The sequence below is a fragment of the Bufo gargarizans genome, chromosome 8 (genome assembly GCF_014858855.1).
Source record: "Bufo gargarizans isolate SCDJY-AF-19 chromosome 8, ASM1485885v1, whole genome shotgun sequence".
Taxonomy (NCBI): Eukaryota; Metazoa; Chordata; class Amphibia; order Anura; family Bufonidae; genus Bufo; species Bufo gargarizans.
The window spans coordinates 131,219,398-131,243,213 of record NC_058087.1 but is presented as its reverse complement, the minus strand read 5'-3'; the positions used below and the strand labels follow the sequence as shown (position 1 = coordinate 131,243,213).

At 42.8% G+C, this 23,816-nt stretch overlaps 1 protein-coding gene across 2 annotated transcripts in view; it reads right to left on the bottom strand.

Moving 5' to 3' along the window:
- Positions 1–15,989: 15,989 nt before the first annotated feature.
- FAM234A (family with sequence similarity 234 member A) overlaps positions 15,990–23,816 on the bottom strand; it is a 41,559-nt gene continuing 33,732 nt past the window's right edge. For both annotated transcript variants that reach the window (XM_044304855.1, XM_044304854.1), the window contains exons 10-12: positions 23,507–23,659; positions 21,797–21,890; positions 15,990–18,143 (exon numbers count right to left, since the gene is read on the bottom strand). In XM_044304855.1, coding sequence (XP_044160790.1) covers positions 17,938–18,143; positions 21,797–21,890; positions 23,507–23,659 — 453 coding nt within the window. In that variant the 3' untranslated portion in view covers positions 15,990–17,937. The remainder of the gene's footprint in view (positions 18,144–21,796; positions 21,891–23,506; positions 23,660–23,816) is intronic.

The following is a 23,816-nucleotide window of genomic DNA, read 5'->3' as shown; positions in this document are numbered from 1 at the left end:
CCACTGCATTTTTTGGTGTGTTTTTTTGTTTGTGTGGTAAAAAATACCAGCTCCAGATCTGAAAATGGGAAATATAAAGTACAAAACACAAGCGTTTTTTTTGTCTAGAGTCATTTTTGTCCCCCTTTCATTTCCTTCCCTATAGGGAGAAATCAGTGCCATTCAAACACTGGTTTTGCAACAAAAAAATCACTGAAAAACCACCACAGAAATTGCATGTGATATGGAAAAAGATGCACATGTTTTTTTAAATTTGTATCTATATTAGTTTGGACTCTAAGGGCTGTTTCACACGAGCGAGCCCATTGCGGGAATCGCGCTCCATGTGTGAGTGTGATCCTCCGCTCTGGACTTGCAGGAGCGCACGGCATTATCATGATTTATAATGCTATGTGCCTCTGCTTGACCTTATTGCTACAGAATCATACTGACAGCTTTATGTCAGTATGATTCTGTGGAAAAAAGGTCAAGCAGAGACTCCTAGCATTATAAATCATAATGCCGTGCGCTCCTGCAAGTTCAGAGCGGAGGATCACTCAAACACAGAGCGCAATTCCCGCAATCACGGGTAGGCAGAAAGAAAAAATATAGGCGTGCTCAAATCCTGTCACACCGAGCACGGACCATGCCAGGAACCATGTCACACCGAGCACAAACCCTGTCACACCGAGCACGGACCATGCCAGGAACCCTGTCACACCGAGCACGGACCATGCCAGGAACCCTGTCACACCGAGCTCAAACTCTGTCACACCGAGCACGGACCATGCCAGGAACCCTGTCACACCGAGCTCAAACCCTGTCACACCGAGCACGGACCATGCCAGGAACCCTGTCACACCGAGCACGGACCATGCCAGGAACCATGTCACACCGAGCACAAACCCTGTCACACCGAGCACGGACCATGCCAGGAACCCTGTCACACCGAGCACAAACCCTGTCACACCGAGCACGGACCATGCCAGGAACCACGGCGTTACTTGGGTAAAAAGAGGAAAGGGTCCAGCTCGATTAAAATGTTACCTTTATTTTTCAGTGCAGATAAAAGCACTGGATTGTAACTGGCTTTTATCTGCACTGAAAAATAAAGGTAACATTTTAATCGAGCTGGACCCTTTCCTCTTTTCACTCGATTCCCGCAATGGACTCGCTCGTGTGAAACAACCCTAAGGGCAATTTCACACTTGAGTATTTAGTATCCGCGTGACAGCTGTATTTCCTAGACTGGATACTGCTCCTGTAACACAAACTCACAGCAATAGAATGATTTCTACTGCCGTGTGTTCCTGCCTGACCTCGGTGTACTGAATTATGTCTGTAAAATTCATTGTATCAAGCTCGGGTGGAGACACGCAGTGTCATTATAATGGCTGGGCTCATGTCACAGGAGCAGTGTTCAGTCTGGAAAATGCTGCTGTCACATGGAGTGCATATCCCACACTGAATACGCTCATGTGAATTTTTTTGGGTGGTTTACCAAGATAAATTTTGTGTTTTTTTATTTAGTTTATTATGGGTAACGTGTAATTTCACAATAAAATAAAGTATCAGAATAGGTTTCCTATATTTAATTTTTATTAATATAAAACATATAAAGTCCCATGTAAATGGAGCAGCTATAGCAATCGTTTGGCACGGAGAGGCTGGTGTGTGTTTTTTTCTTTGTTATATATAGTTCTCAATATTGACATTGCAACACCAAGAAGAAAAAATTATGGAATTATAAAAAATCCCCGGATTGACATGTTAATGATATGCAAATGATAAAAATGGAAACAAAATATTCAAAAAATCTCTATCTATTCTGCATTGAGTATGAGCACCACGTTCAGAAATACACATGCACTTACACGCCTTGGCATGCTATCAGTGAGGTTATTAATGGTTGTCTGAGGAATGATCTGCCATGTTGGATGCACTTGGACATGATAATCACCTAGATCCACTGCTGGCAGTTCCCTTTCCAATTGTCGACCAATGACACCCCAGATGTGCTCAATGGGAGACAAGTCCAGACTCGCTGAAGCCCATAGTAGCACGTTTAGACAATGTAGACTGCTCACAGTAGCAAGCGAAACTTTCGGCCTGTTCTTTTCCTGTTGAAAAATGGCTCCTAGGACACTTTGGAGAAATGGCCGTACTACTGGTTCCACTACAAAATCAATGTTACACCGAGCTGTTAGTGTACCTGAAATGAAGACTAGAGGGGTCTGTCTACCAGACATTTTACCACTATACACTGTAATCCTGGGAGTAGGACCGGTGTGACTTTCCCTTGTGAAGGCCTATTCATAGTGTTATCCACATGATCCCCAGACCAATCTCTGGCTGTCAATGAATCCAAATCAAAAGCGAGATTCATCGCTGAATAGGATAGACCTCCATTGTAATCTTGCTGTACACCATGATAGCCTTTTAGAGCAGTGGCATGAGGTCAGTGGAACACCTGTAGCTGGATGTCTGACTTGTAGCCCAATGTCCTGCAAACGTCTGCTGATAGTTCGTGTAGACACTACTTGCCACCCTTGGGATGTGCCGGCCACTTTCACTTGCAGTACAGAATGGATTATTTTTCTAATCAGATGATCTATCCGTGCAGAGGTTTGCCTCTGTGCACCTCTTGCTGTCATGTCCATTCATTGGCCAACCACCGGGACACACAACGTTGAAAAGTGCTGAGATCTCGGCCTAGGCATGTAGCTATCTGCCAGAGTGATACACCAAAGTCTCTTAGTTCAAGGATTCTGTCCTTCTCAGTTTGTGACAAGGGGCAATAACTGGCACACGGCTGAACAGGAGACTTCTCACAATCATCCCATCTAACTTGATCTGAGTTTTGAGGTTTCATGTGGCAACAAAACTTTGATTTCAATATGACTTTTATGCCCCTCCTACATGCCACAGCTTGGAGATAGATGCTTAAAAATTGGCCAAAATGAACACTTTACTTAATTTTTTATTGATTTATGCATGTTCTATCAGTGGTTTTCACTGACCATTGGTAGGATGTTTCCAGGTGCAAATGTAAGACAAGCCCCTGTCATGTCCAACCAAACTGCCATGAAAGGCAAGTAGGCAACAATGCCCTACTTGCCTCAGATACCAGCTAAATTATTAAGACATAACTTTTACAGTTGACTACTAAAAATCAAACACTGAGAATATGCTTGTGATTACAATTAGCAAGCACTGGTCCCTAGTATGTGAATTATTCTTGCAGGTAATGGTGAAAATGATAGGTATGCACTACCTGTCACACCACTTCTACTATCTGTACGACGAGGTAGTCAGTTAACTTCACTGACTTTACTGCAAACACCCGTGAACAGTGCTAGACATTTAAAAACTGTTCTCTGCCCCCCAACATGTTTCGCCAGTTAGACCGGCTTCATCAGGGGTGACGGGCAGCACTGATGTAAGACGCCCTGAACCCTGCTTATAATACCTCTCATGGAGTGGTTTGCTGCTCATTAACCTATAGTATGCGTTCACGTCAAAATTGTAATCAGCCTTCTTAGGAATATAACCATTAAAAGTTAAAGGAATAATGTGCTGCCTCCCAAAATGATGACAAAATGGGGAGGTCTTTCATGACATGCTGTGCTGGTTACCTGCGCTCCGACTTTGTCTCTGAGACCTTTCCTGTGCTCCCTCACTGAGGCTGCGCAGCAACTTTAAAGGGCGTCTGTCACCAGATTTGGACCTTATAGACCGCTTACATAGCGCTCTAGCATAGCAGTCTATGATTCTAATGGTACCTTTGATGTTTTCTTGTGAAGTTCCCCCAAGGCAAAAACAGACTTTTATTCATATGTAAATTAGGGCTCGCAAGTGCCCAGGGGCGGCGTTCACCTCGTTGGTGCCCAGGCTGTTCTGCCTCTTTTCATCATATCCCGCCCCAGCCTCTTCCTCTGCCCGCCCGCTCTTCGCACTTGCGAGCCCTAATTTACATATGAATAAAAGTCCGTTTTGGGGGAACTTTACAAGAAAACATCAAAGGTACCATTAGAATCATAGACTGCTATGCTAGAGCGCTATGTAAGCGGTCTATAAGGTCAAAATCTGGTGACAGACTCCCTTTAACATTTCTTGTATGTTGAGCTCAACCACTGAGGCTGCGCAACATCTAGGAGAAAGCACTCCTCCATTGAGGACGTGCAAGAACTCAGGAATCTTCCCCAGAGGTAAGTATAGCACAAGCGCCACAATTAACATTAAGGGCGATGCACTTCTGGAAAAAACTGTGACCAGCAATCGCTACATAGCGTTATCGCCGTCCAAAATTCCGTATCAGTTGACAGAATGCCGAATCCGGCATTAATTTACATTGAAATGTATTAGTGCTAGAACCGGCATTAAAAATACAGCAATGGCGGATCTGTCCTTTGCAGACCGGTAAAAATGTGAAAAAAATATATACTGTATAACGGATCCGTTTCTGTTTTTGCAATGCATTTGTAAGACAGATCCGGCGACGGAACTGCTTGCTGGATCACTGCGCAAGTGTGAAATTAGCCTAAATATGAACATATTAATGCGACATTAAATAGATGAAAAGAGGGGCGATATACAGGTCCTTCTAAAAAAATTAGCATATTGTGATAAAGTTCATTATTTTCTGTAATGTACTGATAAACATTAGACTTTCATATATTTTAGATTCATTACACACAACTGAAGTAGTTCAAGCCTTTTATTGTTTTAATATTGATGATTTGGGCATACAGCTCATGAAAACCCAAAATTCCTATCTAAAAAAATTAGCATAAAATGAAAAGGTTCTCTAAACGAGCTATTAACCTAATCATCTGAATCAACTAATTAACTCTAAACACCTGCAAAAGATTCCTGAGGCTTTTAAAAACTCCCAGCCTGGTTCATTACTCAAAACCGCAATCATGGGTAAGACTGCCGACCTGACTGCTGTCCAGAAGGCCATCATTGACACCCTCAAGCAAGAGGGTAAGACACAGAGAGAAATTTCTGAACGAATAGGCTGTTCCCAGAGTGCTGTATCAAGGCACCTCAGTGGGAAGTCTGTGGGAAGGAAAAAGTGTGGCAGAAAACGCTGCACAACAAGAAGAGGTGACCGGACCCTGAGGAAGATTGTGGAGAAGGACCGATTCCAGACCTTGGGGGACCTGCGGAAGCAGTGGACTGAGTCTGGAGTAGAAACATCCAGAGACACCGTGTACAGGCGTGTGCAGGAAATGGGCTACAGGTGCCGCATTCCCCAGGTCAAGCCACTTTTGAACCAGAAACAGCAGCAGAAGCGCCTGACCTGGGCTACAGAGAAGCAGCACTGGACTGTTGCATGTCATTCGGAAATCAAGGTGCCAGAGTCTGGAGGAAGACTGGGGAGAGGGAAATGCCAGAATGCCTGAAGTCCAGTGTCAAGTACCCACAGTCAGTGATGGTCTGGGGTGCCATGTCAGCCTGCTGGTGTTGGTCCACTGTGTTTTATCAAGGGCAGGGTCAATGCAGCTAGCTATCAGGAGATTTTGGAGCATTTCATGCTTCCATCTGCTGAAAAGCTTTATGGAGATGAAGATTTCATTTTTCAGCACGACCTGGCACCTGCTCACAGTGCCAAAACCACTGGTAAATGGTTTACTGACCATGGTATTACTGTGCTCAATTGGCCTGCCAACTCTCCTGACCTGAACCCCATAGAGAATCTGTTGGATATTGGGAAGAGAAAGTTGAGAGACGCAAGACCCAACACTCTGGATGAGCTTAAGGCCGCTATCGAAGCATCCTGGGCCTCCATAACACCTCAGCAGTGCCACAGGCTGATTGCCTCCATGCCACGCCGCATTGAAGCAGTCATTTCTGCAAAAGGATTCCCGACCAAGTATTGAGTGCATAACTGAACATAATTATTTGAAGGTTGACTTTTTTTGTATTAAAAACACTTTTCTTTTATTGGTCGGATAAAATATGCTAATTTTTTGAGATAGGAAATTTGGGTTTTCATGAGCTGTATGCCAAAATCATCAATATTAAAACAATAAAAGGCTTGAACTACTTCAGTTGGTGTGTAATGAATCTAAAATATATGAAAGTCTAATGTTTATCAGTACATTACAGAAAATAATGAACTTCATCACAATATGCTAATTTTTTTAGAAGGACCTGTATGCCTTTCTATGGTACTTATAGGAACAGGATTCAAATGCCTACTGCTAAAATAAATGATATATGATAGAAATTATGATTGCGTGCATCCATTATAATACAGGATGGAATTAGAGGTCATCTATTTCTTTTCACTTGTTACAAAATATGGTTCATAGGTAAATGCCTATTTATTTACTACGGAGTACGCAATATTTATTGTAGAAAGAAAACCAAACGGAGTCCAGCTTCCAGCGTTCTTTATTCCAAAAATATATTAAAATCCAACATGGCAACCTGGTCTACGCGTTTCGGATCTGTTAATATCGATCCTTCCTCATGACAGGTTGCAAGCAGAAAAGCTAGGGCTTATATAGCTGAAGTTACTGGTCACAGACAATTGGGACCAGCAAACAGAACAGCCCCCCTTCAACATCACATTAAAAAGTTGGAGATACCACATTGATGTAGAGACATACCTTTAAAGAAATATACATATATATAGCTCATCAAAACAAATACAGATATGATAAGAAAAATTCAATAGTACAGAATCAAATCATGTTTACGTGTTCAGTCCTTGCGGGACACACCAGCCCATGCAAAAGATCCAGTAAGTTTCCCTGTTCAAAAGCTTGCGCTGGATTAACTCTTTCTAAACCCTGGACCTGAAAACCTGCAGTGTTACCTTGGTGGACAATTGCATAATGAAGAGTGACGGCTGAAACAATCCTTGTCCCAGCATGCAGAATGTCCGATGTCTGCAGATCCTGACCTTTAAACTATTTGTGGCGCAACCCACATATTGAAGGCAGAAAATGGAGCAAGTGATACAGTAGACAACATAATATTTATTGTATGAGCACAAGATTCCCGACGTCTTATAGTCTCACATTTCGTGTAGATATTGAAGCACAGAGAAAAAGTGAAGCCTTCATTCAGTCCTTTCGGCTTTGCAGCCTATAGATCCACCTAAAGGTACTTTCACACTTGCGGCAGAGAGATCCGGCAAGCAGTTCCGTCGCCGGAACTGCCTGCCGGATCAGGCAAAACGTATGCTAACTGATGGCATTAGTAAGACTGATCAGGATCCTGATCAGTCTTAAAAATGCCCGATCAGTTGAAAAAATGCATTGAAATGCTGGCTCTGTCTTTCCGGTGTCATCCGGCAAAACGGATCCGGCATTTATTTTTTTCACCTTTTTTTCAGTCTGCGCATGCGCAGAACGGAAGGACGGATCCGACATTCTGAAGCCGGATCCGGCACTAATACATTCCTATGGGAAAAAATGCCGGATCCGGCATTCAGGCAAGTCTTCAGTTTTTTTCGCCGGAGATAAAACCGTAGCATGCTGCGGTTTTCTCTTTTGCCTGATCAGTCAAAATGACTGAACCGAAGACATCCTGATGCAAACTGAATGGATCACTCTCCATTCAGAATGCATGGGGATAAAACTGATCTTTTTTTTTCCGGTATAGAGCCCCTGTGACAGAACTGTATGCCGGAAAAGAAAAACGCAAGTGTGAAAGTACCCCAAGTTTCTTCCTGTAGCAATATTTTGTCCAGGTTACCTCTCCTGGGTCCCAATGTCTTCATACAAACTCCCCAGAAACTAAGACACTTCATATTGTCTCACATGGCTGGAGATTGTAGTATCTGCCTTAGTTCTAATACTACTAATGCATTGACAGATACGACGTTGAGATTCTTGTGTGGTTTTACCCACATATATTTTCAAACCAGGGCATTGAGCAATGTAGACTATACCTGTGGTCTGACAGTTAATAAACTCTTTAATTTGGTATTTTTATTATCAACTGGATAGGTAAATTCCTTGGTTTTCTTGATGAAACAACAAAAGCTGCATGCACCACTATTTTAGCCATGTGGTTTTTATCAGCCTGAGGCCTCATGCACACGACAGTTTTTTTTCACGGCCCGCAAAAACGGGGTCCGTGGGTCCGTGATCCGTGACCGTTTTTTCGCCCGTGGGTCTTCCTTGATTTTTGGAGGATCCACGGACATGAAAAAAAAGTCGTTTTGGCGTCCGCCTGGCCGTGCGGAGCCAAACGGATCCGTCCTGAATTACAATGCAAGTCAATGGGGACGGATCCGTTTGACGTTGACACAATATGGTGCAATTGCAAACGGATCCGTCCCCATTGACTTTCAATGTAAAGTCAGGAGTCCCTTTACTTTCACACTTCTGTTCATAATGCAGACGGTGGCTCCGTTCAGAGCGGATCCGTCTGCATTATATTGTTAAAACATTTCTAAAGTGTGAAATTAGCCTCAGACGGGTCCGTCCAGACTTTACATTGAAAGTCAATGGGGGACGGATCCGTTTGAAAATTGAGCCACAGTGTGTCATCTTCAAACGGATCCGTCCCCATTGACTTACATTATAAGTCTGGACGGATCCGCTTGCCTCCGCACGGCCAGGCGGACACCCGAACATAACTTGAAGCGTCCCCATCACCATGGGAACTCCTCTATGTTAGAATATACTGTCGGATATGAGCTACATCGTGAAACTCATTTCCGACAGTATATTCTAACACAGAGGCGTTCCCATGGTGATGGGGACTCTTCAGGTTAGAATACACTGAAAAACTGTGTACATGACTGCCCCCTGCTGCCTGGCAGCACCCGATCTCTTACAGGGGGCCGTGATCAGCACAATTAACTCCTCAGGTGCCGCACTGTAAGAGATCAGGGCTGCCAGGCAGCAGGGGGCAGCCCCCCCCCCCAGTTTGAATATCGTTGGTGGCACAGTGTGCGCCCACCATCGCCCCCCCCTTCCTCCCTCTATAGTTAAAAATCGTTGGTGGCACAGTGTGCGCCCACCATCGCCCCCCCTTCCTCCCTCTATAGTTAAAAATCGTTGGTGGCACAGTGTGCGCCCACCGTCGCCCCCCCCCCCTTCCTCCCTGTATAGTTAAAAATCGTTGGTGGCACAGTGTGCGCCCACAATCGGCCCCCCTCTCCCTATAGTAGTAACAACCATTGGTGGCAGTGTGCGGCCTCCCATTCCCCCCCCCCCCCCCCCATCATTGGTGGCAGCGGAGTTCCGATCGGAGTCCCAGTTTAATCGCTGGGGCTCCGATCGGTAACCATGGCAACCAGGAAGCTACTGCATCCCTGGTTGCCATGGTTACTTAGCAATAGTACAATTGTAGAAGATTCATACTTACCTGCTTGCTGCTGCGATGTCTGTGTCCGGCCGGGAGCTCCACCTACTGGTAAGTGAAAGGTCTGTGCGGCGCATTGCTAAAGAACTGTCACTTACCAGTAGGAGGAGCTCCCGGCCGGTCACAGACATCGCAGCAGCAAGCAGGTAAGTATGAATCTTCTACTGTGGTGGGGGGGGGGGGAATGGGAGGCCGCACACTGCCACCAATGGTTGTTACTACTATAGAGAGAGGGGGGGCCGATGGTGGGCGCACACTGTGCCACCAACGATTTTTAACTATAGAGGGAGGAAGGGGGGGGGCGATGGTGGGCGCACACTGTGCCACCAACGATTTTTAACTATAGAGGGAGGAAGGGGGGGGGGGGAGGGATGGTGGGCGCACACTGTGCCACCAACGATATTCAAACTGGGGAGGGGGGGGGGTCTCCTGATCTCTTACAGGGGAATATGATAGTACAATTAACCCCTTTAGGTGCCGCACCTGAAGGGGTTAATTGTGCTATCATAGCCCCCTGTAAGAGATCGGGTGGTGCCAGGCAGCAGGGGGCAGTCTTGTACAAAGTTTGCAGTGTATTCTAACTAGAAGCGTCCCCATCACCATGGGAACGCTTCTGTGTTAGAATATACTGTCGGAAATGAGTTTTCACGAAGTGAAAACTTAGATCAGAAAAAGCTTTTATGCAGACGGATCTTCGGATCCGTCTGTATGAAAGCAACCTACGGCCACGGATGCCAATCTTGTGTGCATCCGTGTTCTTTCACGGACCCATTGACTTGAATGGGTCCGTGAACCGTTGTCCGTCAAAAAAATAGGACAGGTCATATTTTTTTGACGGACAGGATACACGGATCACGGCCTTGGCTGCAAAACGGTGCATTTTCCGATTTTTCCACGGACCCATTGAAAGTCAATGGGTCCGCGAAAAAAAACAGAAAACGGCACAACGGCCACGGATGCACACAACGGTCGTGTGCATGAGGCCTGAAAAAGTGGCTGAGAACAAGAGTGTCTTTCAAGTTCTTTCCTCTGTGATAGGTCACACTGGGTTTAGTCGTGATAACCATTCATTTCAATGGTTCCCGCATAAAAAAAAAAACTGAATGCACTCCGTATGCATTCCATTTTCGTATTTCTGTTCCGTTAAAAGCTAGAACATGTCCTATTATTGCCCGCAAATCATGTTCTGTTGCTCCATTCAAGTCAATGGGTCCACAAAAAAAAACCGGAACGCATACGGAATGTACTCCGTATGTCTTCCATATCCGTTCGGTTTTTGCGGAACCATCTATTGAAAATGTTATACCCAGACCAATTTTTTCTATGTAATTACTGTATATGCCATACGGAAAAACAGAAGGGAACCGGAAACACTACTAAGAAAAAACCCGGAAAAACGGATCCAGGAAAAAAGGCCTGCAAAACACTGAAAAAGACATACGGTCGTGTGGACGAGCCATAACTTTGTGTTATTCTTGGTCATACTTACTAATACATCTGATAATTTGCTGTGTCGATGCTGCAGACTTATCCTTTAGAAGATCATTCCTATTAAGGGACTTGGCTCTAGCAAAGGCTTTGTGCATTTTTTTTATTTTATAACCTTGTTCCCTAAATCTTGTATATAAAGTATTGCATTATTTCAAGAAACTGTTCTCTGAGCAGTTTCTATGAGCCCTGATATATTGGCCTATGGGAATGCCTTTTTTTTAGGGTAGGAGGATGGAAACTTTGCCAATGCAATAGATTATTCATAAAGGTAAGTTTGCAGATCTCAGTTTGGATGCTGCCACCAGAATCAATGGAAATTCTTAGGTCCAAGAAAGTTAAAGTGTCTTTATGAATTTCTTAAGTGAATCTCATGCCAATATTATCATCATTAAGGTGATTAACGAAGAAAGTGAAAGTGTTCAAATGTGCCATCCCATAAGAGTAAATACAAACTGAAGAAAAGGGAGTACAGTCTTATTGCTTTATGCATTTGTTCTAGCAATGGTTATTGCTGACCATTGGTAGGATGTTTCCAGATGCAAATGTAAGAAAATTTGCCCCAGACACGCCCGTCACGTCCAACCGGTGTACAAGTCGAAAATCGTCCGTGCTTTAAAAGGGTGTCGCAGGGCTGGACAGAAAAGGGGACTTGCAACACTTTTTATGTCTAAACTTTGACACCTTTCTGCGAGTTCGGGTAAGTGGTTCCTATAGTTTGCTTTGGGTTTGGTTCCATCTGAAGGGGCACATAAGAAACACTCTTCCTTGAATCCTCAGGCCTCTAAATTCACGCTCCCTTGGGGTGTTAGTCAACAACCACTGTTGCATATCCAGACTATCGTGCCAGAGCCCTTCCTGCTAGTGGTGATTGAATGAGGGGGAAAAGGTGGTGAAAGAGGGCACAGAGTACCAAGTTATACAGAGCAGAGGAGCAGTAATGTTGTCAGTGCTCGTTCCTTACAAGGTCTCAAGTACTTCTAACAGGTCATGATTTCAGGATATGCCATAGATAGCCCAACTAAGTAATAGCAGATACACTGACAAAAATCCTGAACGTACGCCAGAAATACAAATTTGCTAGAACGATGGTGAAACTGAATGTTTTGTCTTATCTTGTTCAGAATGGGGCTGCGATGTGCTGCTGGATGAGGAGCGTTGGTAGTTTTTCCAGAAAAATATATTCCAGGAGTTTCCTTTTTTGAGCGCAGACAATCTAGAAATCTATATCCTGCAATAATCTGACCTAGACATTACTGGCAGGCTGCAAGGAATATTCAGTGCTCATGCACACAACCCTAGTTTAAGTCCGCATCTGAGCCGCATTTTTAGCGGGTCGGATGTGGACTCATTAATTTTTAATAGGGCCGCAAAAGGTTTGGACAGCCTGCCAGCAAAACTACAGACCATGTCCTATTCTTGTCCATTTTACGGACAAGGATAAGAGTACTATTATGGGCAAATTGCTGACTGCAAAAAAAGCTATGGCCGTGTGTATGAGCCCTTAGCGGACAGATCCAGTAAGTGCATTCTATGGAGAGAAAGACCTTTGTTCTACAGGAAAAACATTGTACAATCTGGGGTTAGAGGGCATGCTTTCTGATTCTATTCACAGATCACAAGAATTATCAGTGACCAGGGGAGGCTGGTGAGATTGGGGCGCTTGTTTCAACAGCTTATTTTAACATGCCTGATCCTTTTGCTCTTGGGGAAATAAGCCACTTCCAGAGTAGTCAAGCAACCTCTAAACTTGCCTCTCCCCATGGGGGCGGATGGGGTGGAGGGTCTGATCATTTTGAAATGCTGTCAGCTGAACAAGCATTTCGCTGACCAGTATCTTATATATGGCTACCCATAGTTTTGGGTGAACATTTTATTTTAGCCACAGCTTCATTTTAACCCCTTAAGGACCCTGACATATTTCACCTTAAGGACCAGGCCATTTTTTGCAAATCTGACGTATCATTTATGTGGTTAACTTTAAAATGCTTTTTACTTATTCAGGCCATTCTGAGATAGTTTTCTCGTCACATATTGTACTTCATGACAGTGGTAAAATCGAGTCAAAAAATGTATTTTTATTTTTTTAATTACCCCAAATTTTGAAAAATTTGCAAATTTCAATTTCTCTACATTTATAATAGATAATAATACCTACAAAAATAGGTAACAGAAACAGAAACACCCCATATGTGGTCGGAAACTGCTGTACGGGCACATGACAGGGCGCATAAGGAAAGGAACGCCTTGTGGTTTTTGGAAAGCAGATTTGACTGGGATAATTTTAAGCTGCCATGTCACATTTGAAAACCCCCTGATACACCCCTAGAGTAGAAACTACAAAAAAGTGATTCTGTAGTTTACAGAAACATCCCATATGTGGTCGTAAACTGCTGTATGGGCACACGGCATTGCACAGAAGGAAAGGAACGCCATACGGTTTTTGGAAGGCAGATTTTGCTGTAATGGTTTTTTGACACCATGTCCCATTTGAAGCCCCCTTGATGCACCCCTAAAGTAAAAACTCCCAAAAAAGTGACTTAGTTTTGGAAACTACGGAATAAGGTGGCAGTTTTGTTGGTACTATTTTAGGGTACATATGAATTTTGGTTGCTCTATATTACACTTTTTATTAAAGGTAACAAGAAATAGCTGTTTTGCACCGGTTTTATTTTTTGTCATTTACAACATTTGACAGGTTAGATCATGTGATATTTTTATAGAGCAGGTTGTTACGGATGAAAACAATCCCCAAATTTGGTTGTTTGTTTCAGTTTTACATAAAGTATATTTTTTTTATGATTTTTTAGTGTCTCCACATTCTGAAAGCCATAGTTTTATTTATTTTTTGGACGACTGTCTTGTGTAGGGGCTAATTTTTTTCGGGATGAGATGACGGTTTGATTAGTGAGGGGTTAGGTCATGTGATATTTTTATAAAGCAGGTTATTACGGATGCGGTGATACCTAATATGTCTACTTTTTTTATTTATGTAAGTTTTACACAATTATATAATTTTTAAAACAAAAAATCATGTTTTAGTGTCTCTATGGCTCTCCATTTAGAGCCATAGTTTTTTCATTTTTTGGGTGATTGTCTTAGGTAGGGTATGATTTTTGCAGGATGAGGTGATGGTTTGATTGGCACTATTTTGGGGGTGCATATGACTTTTTGATCGCTTGCTATTACACTTTTTGTGATGTAAGGTGACAAATTTATTTTATTTTTTTACAGTATTTACCTGGGGGGCTAGGTTATGTGGTATTTTTATGGAGCAGGTTATTACGGACGCGGCGATAACTAATATGTCAACTTTTTTTATTTATGTAAGTTTTACACAATAATATCATTTTTGAAACAAAATTAAATCATGTTTTAGTGTCTCCATATTCTGAGAGCCATAGTTTTTTCAGTTTTTGGGCACAATTTTGGGGTGCATATGACTTTTTGATTGCTTGCTATTACAATTTTTGTGATGTAAGGTGACAGAAAAATGACTTTTTTTACACCTTTTTTTTACGGTGATCACTTGAGAGGTTAGGTCATGTAGTATTGTTATACAGCAGGTTGTTACAGATGCGGCAATACCTAATACGTATACTTTTTTTAAAATTTATATAAGTTTCACACAATAACAGCATTTTTTAAACAAAAAGTGTCTCCATATTCTGAGCCATAGTTTTTTTTATTTTTGGGTCGATTGTCTCAGGTAGCGGCTAATTTTTGGCGGCATGAGGTGATGGTTAGATCGGTACTATTTTGGGGGTATACGCCTTTTTGATTGCTTGGTGTTGCACTTTTAGTGATGGTTTATTTAGCAGTTTTTATTTTTTTGACGTGTGTTCACCTGAGGGGTTAGGTCATGTGATAGTTTTATAGAGCCGGTCGATACGGACGCGGCGATACCTAATATGTGTACTTTTCATTTTTTTCCATATTTTTCACAAATTTTTCCCCCTTTATTTTGGCAAAAGGATATATATATATATATATATATATATTTTTTTTTTTTTACTTGAAACTTTTAATTTTTTGGGGGGGAAACTTTTTTTAACTTGATTTTTTTCACTTTGTTTTTTGTCCCACTCTGGGACTTCAGCTTTTGGGGGTCTGATCTCCTTTACAATGCATGACCATACTTCTGTATTGTAATGTACTGGCTATAAGTGTATTACACAGTGTAATATACTTACAGCTCCCTGCCTGTGAGATCCAGGGGGCTGGATCTCACAGGCTCTCCCGGAAGGCAGCCACATGCTTAAGGAAGGCATCGGGCTGCCTTCCATGCCATCTGGTCCCCTTCACAGCAGCACTGGGACCCGATGGCTTCTTACTCCCTGCACGGACATCATACGTGCTGCGGTCAGCATTGACCGCGGCTGTGCAGGGGTTAATGCGCCGGCATCTGTGATTTTACCGACGGCGGCGCGTGCAGCAGGGGTCCGGCTATCAGTGACTGCTGGACCCCTGTCGCTGATCGGGCAGGCGCAGCTCCTGCACCCGCCCGATCACCATGACGTACATGTACTTCTCTGGTCCTTAAGTCACGGCCAGAGATGACGTACATGTACGTCATGGGTCCTTAAGGGGTTTATTCTTTCCTTTTTACACATACACAGTATGTCAGATCCCTCCGCCTAGTAGCCAAAACAACACAAAGAGATATGCTCTGCTTAATACCACGGTATATCATGAATACCAGGTGTTACCATTTGGGGGGGTCCCTTCACAGTCTGACCCTCTTCAATCAGTGTTGCCAGAGTCAGACTGCGCAGGGACAGATCTCCAATTGGTAAGACCTAGTTGTACATTTATTCATAAACTTCTAGTACGAATAACAGAGGAAAGGCACAACATAGATTCATAAGAATAAATGCTCAAGATTTGTTTTTTCATGGGGAGGGCAAGCAGTTACTAAAACAGACATGTCCTCTTTAAAAACAGAAACCTGTCAACTTCCTTTCCTCTCAGGAATGCCCTCTATTCAACATTAGCCTGCCAGTGCGTTCTGCACATTGTTGGTTTGCCAACTGCAAAAATTAGACAATGTAAGTTTCCTTGGGAACTGATTCTTCTCATGTGAACACATCTCAAAATGAATATATTGTTGGCCCCTTGGTCCTACCCCTTTCTGGTTATCCAGCTTTAGCTCAGACAGTACTGGAGTAGAAATCAAACACATGAAGCCGTACAGTCACAATCATTTATTATACACAGCAGACGTACAGTAGTCTTGTAAATACTCAGGATTATGTGCCCTGCAGACGTGGAATTACAGGATTGTTCATCCTCAAATAGCCTTTCTTCTGCTCATTTCCTCAATCATGTCATAGTCACAGGTCACAAGCAATGATGACCTGTACCCAACAATGGAAACTTATCAAAGCACGTTAAAAAAAAAAAAAAAAAAAGATATCAGAGTGAAAACCTGAAATACAGTAATAAATAAAAGGCACATCAAGCTTCCTAATCTATTTCATAATACATTATTTCCAGGGTTACTTTTCAGACCACAGATTTCTAGATTTCAAGTAAAGTGCAGCACCTTAGATATAACTTTTAATAAAATTTAATGAAAAATACATTCATTAAAAGAATAAAATATGTCAATTTTCTTAGCTTATTAATTATACAATATTGTCAAATGTCTTCAAATTACATAAAGGAATTAAAGGGGTTGGACACTTTGCTGGTAAATTACAGTAACGTGTGCTAATTGGCCTCTGGGCTTACCTTCGCCCTGATGGAGATGCCTCCCCTCAGTGTCCAGGGTAGCAGTGCTGTCCATATTATTTTCAGGCTTTCTTCTTCTTGTGCGCCTGGTCTGAAAGCCAGCAGCGCAGGCACAAATACAGGACATCAGGGACGCACCAGGCAGGTGCTGACCACTTTCAGTGCAGAATAAAATGCTCCATCTTGGAAACAATATGGATGGTGGTAATTGTTAACACCACTACCCTGGACATCAAGGGGCAGGGGGCACCTCCATGTGGGCTAAGGTAAACTGAGAGGCCAAACAGCATCTGCTGCTGTCATCACGAGCTAGTGAATGGCATTACTGTCACTTAGCAGGAAAGTGGTCATCTCCCAGTCATCTTCTTCGGATAGATGTGTAATATCTGGCAACAAAATCAATTAAATAAAAATAATTAAAACCCGTACCTGCCATCGCTGCCCATCTAACTGGAAATACTAACTAACTGTTTGTTGGCAGCACACATAAAGATGAGATCACCGGACAAATAAAAATTGATAAAATGCCATTTGCATGATAAAGTCACTTGCATTTCCTCTTTTTTTACAGATAGTTAAGACTGATATTAAGTTAACGTCTGATGTACAGTTTATGTTTAGAGTCAGTCCTAACATGGTTTATCTAAGCAGGCATAGTGCTACATCGATGGCTCGGCGCAGCATCCCTTTCAAGGATCCTCTATCACCAGATAAACCACAATGCTGTTACATAATTTACCTGGTAGGGTCAACAATCATTAAGAAAACCATTAGTATACAATAGGATTAGATTGTGCCTAGTTCTGGAGAGTGGCGTTTGGAATTATGAAGAACAGCAGATATAAGATTCGCCTTGTCAACCACCACAGTAAACTGAGATCATAAAAGTAAAAGGTCACTAACTTTTCAAAAGTTTAGATTGGCGGAGGTCTGAGCGCTGAGACCCCTACCGAACCCTAGAACAAGGGGAAAGAAGTGAACACATAGCATGTGCTTGTTGCTGAAGACAGATTCGAGACTTGGTCCATAGACTTCTATGCAGCCCCTCTTGCAGGGAGGAAAGTGAGTGCGCTATTAGTGTGGGGATCGTGGGGGTCTCAGCGCTCAGACCGCCAAAAGATCCAAACTTTTGATATGAATCTATGACACGTCATATGTTTTTTGAAAAGTTAGTGACCCTTTAAAAACACTGTGTAGAGTCTCTGGCTTTAGATGCCAACCTCATCAAAATCTGAAAAGATGAATAGTAGAATGCATAGCCAGGACTTAAGGAGGACATCAGAAAGAGAGCCAGTAGCTCTTCCAACAATGTTTGTGGACATTTTCCCTGCATCTGATATTGTAAAGCAAATGCATGTCTTCAAGATGTGAGGAATGAAGAGACCTCTACATAGTTTTTTCATACTAGTGACTAGAATATCTCATTCTAAAAAAATCATCCCTAATCCCCTCAGTGTTGGTCTCTTCAGTGCCGAACCATATGACTTTTCCATTACTTATGTCTTCTTTTAACTTCCGCTTAGACACCGTCAAAGTGCCAGGGTCCTCTGTTGTGTTGGGACCTGTCACCAAAACGTAACAAGAATGCCGGCTGCGCTCAAACAGGGCGGCTAAGAAATATAACAAAATGAAAGATGGTTAGAAACTGGAAAGACAACATGATTTCTACCTAGCTTTATCAAACCTGGAGTATAGAACTTGGATAGGCAAACAAGACCACAAAGAACCACAAACCAGTATGAAATTAAAGTGACTCTTAGGTCTCATGCACACAACCGCGGCGTGTTTTTACGGTGCGCACAATTTCCACAAAATGGACAAGAATGGGACATGTTCTATTTTTTTTGGCACCCCCACAGAACGGATGCAGATAGCACACGGAGTGCTGGCCACATCTTTTGCAGCCCCATTGAAGTGAATGGATCCGAGCCGCAAAAAAATATGGCTTAGATGCAGAACCAAATAATGTGCATGAGCCCTTAGGCTAGTCACTGATTACATACTGCGGATTACGCCGTTTTATTGTAGATTCTCATGTGGAAAAACTGCCGTGTAATACAGTACCAGCAACGCTCATGTACAATTTGTGTGGAAACGGACTCGCCGTGCAGATTCAGAAATCCTCAGCATGTCAATTGTTAGGGCCATTTCTTGTATGGATTTCACCATTTGCAATACAAAGGTGAGATCGGTGGCAAATCCGCACAAAAGCTGCAAGTAACACAAGCGGTCTTGGTCTGCTTTTGGTGCGCAAACACTCAGAAAACTGTACAGATTTTCCGTTAGTAAACCTACACCTGTATGCAGGTACCCTAAGGGGGAAAGTTAGCGTTCTCCTACAATGTGTTTTTGAGGTAAAAAAAAGTCACAAAACCCGGTTTTGCAACTTTTTAAACACCACTGTGCCGAAATCTAATTGCAACTGGTGTTTTTATGCGGCCCTTGCCAGTTTCTAAAAGAAGGGGGCATGGTGAGAGCAGAGTGGGGGCCACATTTATCACCATTTATAACAGAAAGTGAAGAAATTGATGACTGAAATCTATGCCAGCTATAAGCTGGATTTCAGTCTGGTGCATGGACTGCTGGAGGAGACACTTCATGTATAACATAGCCTGTGCCTCATCGTGAATTACATTTCTGCTCCGGCAGTAACTTGCCCATCAAATGCCGGTGTGTGTCCTATTACACTGCCTCATCTGATATTCGGACAGGACAAGGCCTCATCGACAGTAAACTCCTCAATCGGTGCTCCTTTGCGGCAGCCTATTACACAGGCTTGATGAAGTGAAGTATATACTGGGGGAATGGCTGCTACCACAATCATGCTTTCTCCATTCAGTTATACTGATTATTGGCAGCACCCCCATCCCCCCCGATTACACAGGAATCTGCTGCTGCTAAGCGGACAGCATTAATTCTGAATCAAAGATGCCTTCGCTCGACTGGATAGCTCAATTATATAGGCCAGTTATCAGATACAAGCATTCCTTAAACACTTGTTCTCAACAACTGGCCTGAAAATCGGTAAAGCCTGTATTACAGTGCCTTGCAAAAGTATTCACCCCCTTGACTTTTTTCGTATTTTGGCTCCTCATAACCTGGAACTAACATGGATTGTTTGAGGATTTGCATAATTTAATTTACAGAACATGTACACAACTTAGAAGTTTTTTTTATTTTTTATTGTGAAGCAAACAACAAATAGGACAAAATAACAGAAAAAGTCAATGTGCATAACTATTCATCCTATTCATCAATACTCTGTAGAGCCACCTTTTGTGGCAATCACAGCTCCAAGTCGCTTTGGATGAGTCTCTATGAGCTTGCTACATCTTACCACTCCTTGCAAAACTGCTCCAGCTCCTTCAAGTTAGATGGTTTGCGCTTGTGAACAGCAATCTTTAAGTCTGACCACAGATTTTCTATTGGATTGAGATCTGGGCTGTGACTAGGCCATTCCAACACATTTACTTGTTTCCCCTTAAACCACTCAAGTGTTGCTTTAGCAGTGTGTTTGGGGTCATTGTCCTGCTGGAAGGTGAACCTCTGTCCTAGCCTCAAATCTCGCACAGAGTGGGACAGGTTTTGCTCAAGAATATCCCTGTATTTAGCACCATCCATCTTTCCCTCAACTCTGACCAGTTTCCCAGTCCCCACAGCATGATGCTGCCACCACCATGTTTCATTGTGGGGATGGTGTTCTTTGGGTGATGTGGTGTTTTCTTTAATGGCCTAAAAGTAAAATTTTAGTCCCATCAGACCAGAGCACCTTCCTCCATACATTTTGGGAGTCTCCCACATGCCTTTTCACAGACTCCCAACGTGTCTCTTTGTTTTTAGCTGAAAGTAATGGCTTTCTTCTGGCCACTCTGCCATAAAGCCCAACTCTATGGAGCGTACGGCTTATTGTCATCCCATGTACAAATACTCCAGTCTCTGCTGTGGAACTCTGCAGCTCCTCCAGGGTTACCTTAGGTCTCCGTGCTGCCTCTCTGATTAATGCCCTCCTTGCCCGGTCAGTGAGTTTTGGTGGGCGGCTGTCTCTTGGCAGGTTTGCTGTTGTACCATGTTCTTTCCATTTGGTTATGATAGATTTGATGATGCTCCTGGGGACCATCAAAGATTTGGATATTTTTTTTATAACCTAACCCTGACTTGTACTTCTCAACAACATCGTCCCTTACTTGTTTGGAGAGTTCCTTGGTCTTCATGGCAGTGTTTGGTTAGTGATGCCTCTTGATTAGGTGTTACAGCCTCTGGGGCCTTTTAATAAAGGTGTGTATATGTAATGACAGATCATGTGACACTTAGATTGCAAACAGGTGGACATCATTTCACTAATTATGTGACTTCCGAAGGTAATTGGTTACACCATACATAGGCACATGCCAATTCTCTGTTTTCTATTTCTAAACAATAGTTTTATTTATATATTTTTCTCATTTCACTTCACCAACTTAGACTATTGTGTTCTGATCCATCACATAAAATTCAGATTAACAAAACATTGAACTTAAGGGTGTAATGTAACAAAATAAGAAAAAAGCCAAGGGGGGTGAATACTTTTGCAGGCACTGTACACCTGCCGATTTTTCAGCAGATGATTGCTAACAAGCATTTGTGATGTCAATGTAATGCATGGTCATTAAATGTCCTGAAGAGCAAGATATACACTTATCTGCTATGGCTAATGGATGAGGGTTTAATAGGAAATTTTAAAAACAGGGTATTCTAAGCCAGGAAACGTAAAGGGATTGTCCAGGTTCAGAGCTGAACCTGGACATAGCCCCTTCTTCACTCAGGCAAGCCCTCTGAGTCGAGCATCAGAGAATTTCATGCTCTGATGCTCTCCCTTGGCCTACGATATATTGTGCAGGATAAGGGCTTTTTTGTTTACATTTTTACACTGCTTAGGTGGAGGCTTCCGCCTAGCAGTGTTGCCTGTGATGTCACCGGCAATAATGGTCCGTTTTACAGGCTAGGGCAGTGCTAAAGCCTGCCCATTAGTGCCAGTGACATGGTGGCAATACTGCTATGTTGAAGCCTCCGCCCAGCAGAGACGCAGTAAGTCACTGGATCTGCTGAAAAAGCCCTTGCCCTGCACGATTCAGTGAAGGACAAGAGAGAGCATCGGAGCATCTCAGGAGGGGCAGCCTGGGTGAAAAAGGGGATATGTCCGGGTTCATCTCTGAACCCGGACAACCCCTTTAACAGTGAAAGTAATGTGATGTCACATTTATTATCATTTGTGACATGAACTTACCAGTAAAGAGGATTATATTTTCAGTATGATTGTTCAGTTGGAGAAGGGCATCTGGATGTGATGGGTGAAACATAAAGAGGTTTTCTTCTAATGCCTTCAACACAAGAAAAATATTAGATTTCATTGTATACCTGCTTTATGGAAACTGCAGACATGGAATAAACAATAAAAAGGCAAGGGAACATACGGCTATAAGAATAGAAATAAACTGTGATAAAGACATTGGCAAAGCTCCTCCATGGATCGAATGGATATGCATCTTATTGCATAAGTTATTGTGAAGTTTATGAAGAAACATCCTGTTGCCATCTGGAGCTATCAGTGAGCTGGTGCTGACACATCTATTGATTTTATATGTGGATGCACATTAGTGTTTTAACAGGGAAATCCTAGACAACCCTGCAAACCCAGCTCACTAACTCATGAAAGTCTCAGACAGAGAAACCAACCTCCCCTAGAATTTAAACTGCAATCAAAGTATTTAAAAAAAAAAAGATGGTTAAAATGCACAGTATCAAGAACAAGGGAATGGTCTAACCCGTAGTAAGTCCCTAGGTAATCCTGCCTGCAGGAGGCAATCCCACTATCTGGAATGCAGCATATGTCATCCTAGCCTTGGTGTAGTAGTAGTAGCAGTGGGACAAATAGTGGGACCGTAATACCTCGTTGGAGGGCTCTGGGGGATTGTTGGAAATTTCAACAGCTATCGCCTGAAGGGACACCCAACTGGAAAAGGACAATCCCACCATCTCTACAGGCCTAGAATATTCTTATAAGGGGAATAAAGGTATAACGGTTAGAGAATAGGACAACACACAACAATTAGGCCCCAAGTATCCGAGGGGTTTACTAAATACACAGTGATACAGAGGCCGATATACACAGTGATACAACGCTTTTCCCTCCATTAACTTGGTGGGGTTCATCAGTAGCTACTGGTGGTCCACATCTTTTTGTCCCAGTTGCTTCACAGCATTAGTTCCCTAAAAACCTCAATGGCTGAGAACTTTCCAAAATGTTTGCGTCATAGCGACATATCAAAGCTTATGATCAGTGGGGGTCTGTGTGTTTAGACCCCCCCCCCCCCCCCCCAATTACTAGAATGAGGAGAGATAAGTGGTCAGATATAGCACTCTTCTTGCTGCAGGAGACGGGTTCAATAGAACGTCTATAGGCCTGCCTTGATTCAATCGAGGAGGGAGAGTGCACTATGTGAGCACTTTAATCCTGTTCTGGCGATTAGTGGCACTCAGACCCTTACTGATCAAAACCTTTCATATTTTACGATGACAGTTTTTTTTGACAGTTCAGTGACACTTTGAGTGCATTAGGGTCATTATTATGGCAATCTTTATCTGTCCAGCCACAGGTTTCTCACATTTATTACTGATATCCTCTATATGCTCAGAATTCTCTGTTCATCTTGGGTGTGAGTGGTCTTATTAGCGATTGACAGCTATCTATGCAATCACACTCCTGTCAATCACTGATAAGACCGCCCGTTTTGGCTACTGAGCTCAGACGGTGTTGAGAGTTTAATGCACAAATCCTTTGCTGTATCTTTTCCCACAAACCTTATATTAACCTGCTCTGCTCCTCCTGCTCTATAGTATGCTGGCTGTAGATTGCACAGCGTTTACATGGTGAGTCAGTGCAAAGCAAAGCTGCCACAAACTAGCTTTATGCCATAGTGAATAGACAGACACTTACACTGTTGTTGAAATCTGGAGAGTTCACTGCCCAGAACAGAAATGTTGAGCGATGGTCTCCTGTATTCAGCACGGCAGGGTTTTGTCTGGCAATACCCAAATTCAGTTCATACTCCCACTGTAAAGCTCCACTGTTGCTGTCTACAATAATGACCTGAACACAAAGATTATTGAGAAACGGCGTAGAGACAGATTATAATGAGAGTATTACGGATATTATATTACATATAAAACAGGCAAAAAAATGGCAAACAGAATAAGGCTACTTGTACATCTGTGTTTTCCGTTCCGGTTTTGAGATCCGGCAAACG